The following is a 7,941-nucleotide window of genomic DNA, read 5'->3' on the forward strand; positions in this document are numbered from 1 at the left end:
CTTCCTTTAACGTAATCGCACGCACCTTCTGCAATTTCCCACTTTGGCTCAAGCCTGTTGCTCCTGCCCTACCCCTACCACCCCTGCAGAAGGGCCTGCCTCTTCCTCTGCCTGTCATTTTTTAAATGACCCTGTGACAAAAGTCTCTAGAGAAGTGCAGTATATATGTAGAAGAAGGTATATAACACCCCGCTTCAATCTGTTGTTTTTGGGGGCCACTGGTCTATCACACCAGTTACAATACTTTTTTTTTGGATTGCGTTTGTAACTCTTTGTAGTATCGCTGCAGAACCGCTCAGCAGTCACAATGCTGCACAGTGGAATCACACTATACTATGGAAGATAAAAAAAATGTGTAAAACGCAACCAGTGAACGAAATATGGGAAATATAAATATTTCCCATATTTTCGTTCACTGGTTGCGTTTTACACAATTTTTTATTTTCCACTATAGGACACTTTATATTTTTATACTGTCCACCCAACCTAGTTCATCCATTTATTCATCATTTATTTTTTTCTTGCACATTTGGTCAATTTTGATTGACATTTGTTTGCACTGAGACGCTTTATTTAACAGAGGATCACTGCACTTTATTACTTCACTTACTAGTCATTATTGCATTATGTTAGAAGATTCATTATTGAAGGTTCCTGTGTGAACTGGAGCTCACACCATGTTCCAAACACAGATTGCAAAGTGCATTTGTCTGCACCGAATCGCATGGTACCACAGTTCCATCCGATTTGGTGCAGTATGTTTTTGAACTGTAGCATATACACTCTTTTCTGGATGAACCCATGCAATTTCAGCCCATTCAAATGAATAGGCTGAAAAATGCATAGCACTTAGTCGCACAGGAACATGCCCTGCATTCTTGTGCGATTCAGGTGTGAACTGGTACTAAAAACCAGAACCATACCTATGTGCATTGCACACGGTTGCAGCGCAGCCTCATTCACTAGAATTTTTTTAACGTTTAGCAGAGACACTGCCCACTATACACAACAGGGGTATCATTATTATAGGGGTCACGATGCTTTGCTTGTGCTCAATCCCCTCTTCAACTACTGCATTGGATTTGGGGGGGGGGGGGGGTAAAACCTTGGCTCAACCACCTATTTTTTTTACCACACACCCCCTGCTGCAAGTGTCAACGAGCCCTAATTGTGCTGATCAGCAAAAATAAATCCAAAATTACAAGTTGCCAACAGAACAGGAAAGGGAAAATCTTGCAATGGAGACACGTTTCTGGTGACAACTGTCTGATATGGGATTTCACATGGGAAAGATGTCTTCTCACTTTCTGCTGAGTGGACAGGACAGGAAATGCAGATAAATCTCCTTAATGAGACAAAGATAGAAAAAAAAGACAATATTTAACCTTCTCTACTATATCTAGATTAAAAAGTTTTGGTTTTAGATATCTGTTGACACACATTGATGATTGTCTGTAGCATGTGTATATTACAGCCACTTCTCAATGTCTTCACCCTGTGATCATTTTACTAAATTAATCTTATAGAGAAGGGTGGGTCTGGGGGGAAAGTTGTGTGAATTCTAGTGAAATCACTGCTCAGCAGTCCCACTACAATAACATTGGCCATTCCTCTCCCTGCACAGGGTGTCACATCGCTATGGGGCTGCAGCAGTCACCCACAGCAACCAATCACAGCGCTTCACTGTCTCGCACACTGAGATTACATGTTGTCATTGGTGATCTCTCCCGGTCCAGAGAACCAACCAACACCGCACCATTGAGCTTCCCCCTCCCGGTGTTGTAAAATTTCATGCGACCCGTGATTTTCGCTCACCCCGTCACTTCCGGTGAGGCTACGTCATTCGCACAGCTGACGGCGGGCCTTTACTGCGCATGTGTCAATCCCCTGCCCTTAACAGCGCATGCGCTGTAGATTTATTCTCACGGTGGAGAAAAATTATAGCCTCGAGTGGGCGGAGACTTGCGGGTGGGCGGGCGGAGCTGAACAGATGCTCAGGACGTCAGCAGCAGCCCCGCCCACCCTAATAACATGCCTCTGAATATTAAGTGGTGGTGAAAAATCATACTCAAGTGGGCGGAGATTTTCTCCAGGCGGAGGCTTCAGGAAAATGTCTCCGGAATCAGGGACAGGTGTGAATAGAGACGAGTCCTGGAAGATGCTGATAAAAGGGACATTGGTGGAATGGAAGGGGTTTGGAGAGGAGGTGGGCAGAGGAGCTGTTTTGGTCTAAAGCAGCAAAAGAATCACAACTCCCAGCAGGTGAGGGGGGGCTGAGTTCTGGAGCTTGTGGGCTTTGCTGGGACTTTGTAGTTCAGTTCTAGGTGGAGGAAGGATACACAGAGCATGCTGGGATATGTAGTGCTCCGGTGTGGGGGAGGGGACATGCTGGGATATGTAGTGCTCCGGTGTGGGGGGACGGGACATGCTGCGATATGTAGTGCTCTGGTGTGGGGGAGGGGGACATGCTGGGATATGTAGTGCTCTGGTGTGGGGGAGGGGACATGCTGGGATATGTAGTGCTCCGGTGTGGGGGAGGGGACATGCTGGGATATGTAGTGCTCCGGTGTGGGGGGACGGGACATGCTGCGATATGTAGTGCTCTGGTGTGGGGGAGGGGACATGCTGGGATATGTAGTGCTCTGGTGTGGGGGAGGGGACATGCTGGGATAGGTAGTGCTCTGGTGTGTGTGTGTGTGTGTGTGTGTGTGTGTGTGTGTGTGTGGGGGGGGGGGGACATGCTGGGATATGTAGTACTCCTCCAGTGTGGGGGATAATGTATAGATTGATGTCGGTGTCCCCGTCTCATCTCCTTCCTGTCTCCTCTCTCAGGCACCATGCTGTACGAAATCTCCAGGATCATCCAGGGCGGCGCTGCCGTCTGCCGCCACGCCTCCACCGCCGCCGCCGCCAGGGTAGAGCATGAACACCTATTCCCTGTGAGTACTGATTGGTTGGGGGAGGGGTTAACCGCCTGGAGTGTCCCCAGTGGGGGAGGGGCATGCCACCTAATGTGCGCGCTCTGCTGCCGGACGGAGCCCCATAGACACTATGCCTCTCTGGATATAAATTTGGATACATTTGTAGCCATTCGGATGTATCTGAATCTCGGAGATGAAATGGTAACACATTTTTGTTGAAATTTAATTTACGTTCATCGTTTTCTCACCCATTCCAAATTATTTATGTACGACTTGGATTCGGATCGTTTGGGGGGAGGGGGAGAAACAAAAAGGTCAACCGATTCGAATCCTGTGTCAAGAAATAGCTGGTTGCTAAAGGGGGGGGGTGGCCGCCGCCGCCTCCTTAACAACCAATGAGTCATCAGCTGTCAGCGGGCTTCCCTACTGGCTGAAATGTAAAACACCCCACCCCCTTTGTGACATCAACAGCCCAGCGTTACCTGGTTGGTGATGTCACAGGGGCGGGGCCACCCCTTAGCCATGTAAGAACCGTCGGACATTCAACAGCGTGGAGCGTTCGAAAGGGGTTTTTATTTATTTTTAAATTTTTTGGGGTGGAAAGGGTAGGGGTACTACGTACCTCATACTCATTCACATAGTTGGAGGTAGTGTGGGATCTGGGGGGGACTCCTTTGTTTTTTTGCCAATACCCCCCCCCCCCCCTTTCCTTGCCTGCCCCCCGGTCTGCATCGGATAAGGGCCTGGGGGGGACTTTTTATTTACTATTTTTGATCTATGTACACCATACTCATTCACATAGGTGGGTAGGGCGGGATCTGGGGTCCCCCCCCCACAACCACCAGCCAGGGTTGTTGGAAAGAGGCCCTTGTCCCCATCAGCATGGTGCTTAGGGCAGGGCCCTGGTATGGTGACCTGGTATGGTTTGGGGTGGGGGGGCACTTGCTCATACACCCCCCCTTCCCCCCTTTCCTGGGTTGCATGCTTGGATAAAGGTCCGGACCCCTATGCTTTTTTTTTTTTTTTTTTTTTATTCCTCTTCCCCATCGGGGGGGGGGGGGGGGGCTGGTGCCCATGCAGGGTTGGTTGTTGGGGGGGGGGGTTTGTTTTTTTTTTCCAGGATTTTCTATTGCCAGCACTCATTTGTTTTTACGTTTCAGCTGTCAGTGGGGAATCCCGCTGACAGCCAACGAGTCGTCGGTTGCTAAGGACGTGGCGGACGGCGCCCCCAGCCCGATCCTTAGCAACCAGCTATTTCTTCACACAGAATTTGAATCATTGATCGTGTGATGTTTGTGTTTTGTTTTGGGTTTTGTTTTGTATTGTTTTTTGTTTTTTTTATTTTTTGTTTTTTACGAGTTCAAATTGTTTTTCAAAAAATTGTGGAATCCGTCAGAAAATGAATAAACAAAATTAAAATTTTTAACTAAAATTCTGAAACCAAAATTTGGTAACGTAAGAAATTTGAATGTTCTGCACACACCTCTAGTGCCGCTCACACCCTGACCGCGGGACGGTGATCGCTGTCAGTGGGAGGTGATCCCAAACATCTGCTTCCTATAGGCTGAATATCCACCAAAGACTCCACCCAGAATGTCTTCTTTTTAACCCTCCCAATCATAGAAAAGCCAAAGCGAAGGGCACAGGTCTGACATCTGTTTATTTATTTATTTTTAAATCTGCAGGCCGCCCTCCAACCGCGGGACTACGCCGTGCCCAACCCCACCTGGAACCCCGAAACCAAGAGGCTGTACGAGGAGCTGAGCCGAGACCCGAGCTGGAGGAGACTTCCCTCCTACGAGGAGTTCGCTGGCAGCAGATCGAGTACAAGAATAAGAATAGTGTTTGGCTGTGGTGGGGGATGACATTAGAGTGTAAGCTCCTCTGGTGACCTCTGACCTCCTCCTGTACAGGTATGAGCCTGGAGGCCGACGGGGAAACTCGTTTCTTCACCAGGAACCTGGATCAGGAAGGAATCGGCTTCGAGTATTGTATGTTCTATAACGAGGCGGAGAAGAGGACAGTCTGCATATTCCAGCCCGGGCCCTATCTGGGGGGCCTCGCAGGGTGAGCGTTATTTTCTTTTTTTTTTTTTTCTTTTTTTTTTTCTTCGCAGAGCCTACCCTAACCAGAATCCTTTGGTTCCTCGGGCTCTCCTTGTTCTCCTTCCACCTCTCGCGTCCCCTCTTGCCTTCTTCTAGGTACACACACGGGGGCTGCATCGCCACCATCGTAGACTCCACCGTGGGGGCGGGAATTGTAAACGGCATCGGACCGGCTATGACCGCCAACCTGAACCTCGACTATCGGAGGTAAGCGCCCAGGGGGGAGAAGAGGACCTACCTGACACTACATGGTTGTCAGGAGATTGTACAATCGATGGCCGGCGGTGATGATGTGGTAGTGACAGGGGAAGAATAATATTGGGGAGACTCTCGCGGGGGGGGGGGGGGTAGGAGTTGTTGATGTTCTGAAGCTGTGATAGCAGAGAGGTGTAATGAGGTTCTCTTTGTGTCTGTAGTCCGATTCCTCTGGGATCCACAGTCCTCATAGACAGCCGAGTGGAGAAGGTCGACGGTCAGAAAGTCTACACCAGATGCCAGGTCCGCAGTCATGACAGCGCTGTGCTTCACAGCGAGGCCACCGGTGAGGACTACTGCTGGGAAATCTTCATTCTGTAACTCCATTCCTTCCTCTCTTGTCTCTCCTGTCACTCATCTGTGGTTTCTGATCTGTCGCTCCTGTCATTGCTCTTCTGTCCCTCCTCCTCTGCCATTCCTGTTTCTTGTCTGCTGTTCCTGACTCTGCTCCTTTGTTGCTCCTCTGCCGGTGCTGGCGTTGCTCCGCTGCCATTCCTGTTTCTTGTCTGCTGTTCCTGTTGCTGCCCCTCTGCCATTCCTGACATTGCTCCTCTGTCCCTTCTTGTTGCTGCTCCTCTCTCCTTCTTGTCTGCCGTTCCTCTGTTGCTGCTCCTCCTCTGTCTCTCCTGTCATTGCTCCCGACGTTGCTCCTCTGCTGTTCCTCTTCATTGTCTGCTGTTCCTGACGTTGCTTCTCTGCCGTTTCTGTTATTGCTCCTCTCTTCCTCTGTCATTCCTGGTGTTGCTCCTCTGTTGTTGCTCCTCTGTCCCTGCTGTTGCTGCTCCTCTCTCCCTCCTTCTCTGCCGTTCCTAGCATTGCTCCTCTGCCATTCCTCTTGTTTCTTGTCTGTTGTTCCTGTCGCTGCTCGTCTGCCGTTCCGGTCGTTGCCAATCCTGTCATTGCTCCTCTGCCATTCCTTTTTGTTTGTTTCTTGTCTGCTGGTCCTGACACTGCTCCTTTGTTGCTCCTCTGCTGTTCCTGTTGCTGCTCCTCTGCCATTCCTGACATTGCTCCTCTGTCCCTCCTTGTTGCTGCTCCTCTCCTTCTTCTCTGCCGTTCCTCTGTTGCTGCTCCACCTCTGTCTCTCCTGTCATTGCTCCCGACGTTGCTCCTCTGCTGTTCCTCTTCATTGTCTGCTGTTCCTGACGTTGCTTCTCTGCCGTTTCTGTCATTGCTCCTCTCTCTCCCTCCTCTGCCATTCCTGGTGCTGCTCCTCTCTCCCTCTTTCCCGTTCCTGGCTTTGCTCCTCTGCCATTCCTCTTGTTTCTTGTCTGCTGTTCCTGTCGCTGCTCCTCTGCCGTTCCTGTTGCTGCTCCTCTTTCCTTCTCTGCCATTCCTAGCGTTGCTCCTCTGCCACTCCTGTTTGTCTGCTGTTCCTGTCACTGCTCCTCTCTCCCTCCTCTGCCATCCCTGTTGTCTGCTGATCCTGTTGCTGCTCCTCTCTCCCTCCTTCTCTGCCATTCCGGTTTCTTGTCTGCTGTTTCTGTTGCTGCTCCTCTCTCATTCCTCCTCCTCCTCCCTCCTCTGCCTTTTCTGTTGCTCTTGTTGTTGTTCTGACAATTTACACTTTTTTTTTTCTCTCCTCCAGCTTTGTACGTTATGTTGAAGTCAGGAGAATCTGAAGCCCGACTATAATTTGCACATCTCAGACCTCAGGAAATGTTACAGATTCTGTTGGTTGGCAGCTGCACTTTGTACTGTAATGTATCCTGTCTGTCACTAGAGGGCAGCAGATCCCGTACCATAGAAACCCTCCTGGGAGAACTTTTTTATAATGTACTCACCGCTCTCTTGGATTGATCTTTTGTAGCGGTCCCTTTTTTCTAGGTGCAATGACCTCAAACCCGCCCCCACCATGTACCCGTTTTTGTACAGCCCTGTTCTTTGACTCCTCCCAACCAAATGTAATTAATAATCGTTCATAATTATTGTATGTGACGTTTATTTAAACTGAATAAATACAGAAAATATTTTCACAGCATTTCAAGTGTTGCAAATACCTTCATTGTATCTTCTTCATCCTGGGGACCGTTCCTCCTCTCGCTTCATCCTCGGGACCGTTCCTCCTCTCGCTTCATCCTGGGGACCGTTCCTCCTCTCCTCATCCTGGGGAACATAACTCCTTTTGCCTCTTCGAGGGAACCATTCATCCTCTCTCCTCATGCTGGGAACCATTCCTCCTCTCTTCTCACCCTGAGGACCATTCCTACTCCTCATGCTGGGGACCATTCCTCCTCTCCTCTTCTCACCCTGAAGACCATTCCTACTCCTCATCCTGGACACCATTCCTCATCTCTCCTCATCCTGGACACCATTCCTCATCTCTCCTCATCCTGGAGACAATTCCTCCTCTCTCCTCATCCTGGAGACAATTCCTCCTCTCTCCTCATCCTGGAGACAATTCCTCCTCTCTCCTCATCCTGGAGACAATTCCTCCTCTCTCCTCATCCTGGAGACAATTCCTCCTCTCTCCTCATCCTGGAGACAATTCCTCCTCTCTCCTCATCCTGGAGACAATTCCTCCTCTCTCCTCATCCTGGAGACAATTCCTCCTCTCTCCTCATCCTGGAGACAATTCCTCCTCTCTCCTCATCCTGGAGACAATTCCTCCTCTCTCCTCATCCTGGAGACAATTCCTCCTCTCTCCTCATCCTGGAGAC

General features: G+C 49.7%; 1 protein-coding gene across 1 annotated transcript; it reads left to right on the forward strand.

Moving 5' to 3' along the window:
* Positions 1–1,951: 1,951 nt before the first annotated feature.
* On the forward strand, positions 1,952–7,276 carry LOC143998082 (acyl-coenzyme A thioesterase THEM4-like). The gene is made up of 7 exons (XM_077493850.1): positions 1,952–2,132; positions 2,833–2,939; positions 4,607–4,745; positions 4,835–4,988; positions 5,123–5,233; positions 5,443–5,567; positions 6,870–7,276. The coding sequence occupies exons 1-7, from the start codon at positions 2,111–2,113 to the stop codon at positions 6,914–6,916; spliced, it is 705 nt and encodes a 234-aa protein (XP_077349976.1). The 5' UTR covers positions 1,952–2,110; the 3' UTR covers positions 6,917–7,276.
* The last annotated feature ends 665 nt before the right edge of the window (positions 7,277–7,941 follow it).

This window comes from Lithobates pipiens, unplaced genomic scaffold, assembly GCF_037356315.1.
Source record: "Lithobates pipiens isolate NorthernLeopardFrog02 unplaced genomic scaffold, aLitPip1_a1.2 Scaffold_1, whole genome shotgun sequence".
Classification (NCBI taxonomy): Eukaryota; Metazoa; Chordata; class Amphibia; order Anura; family Ranidae; genus Lithobates; species Lithobates pipiens.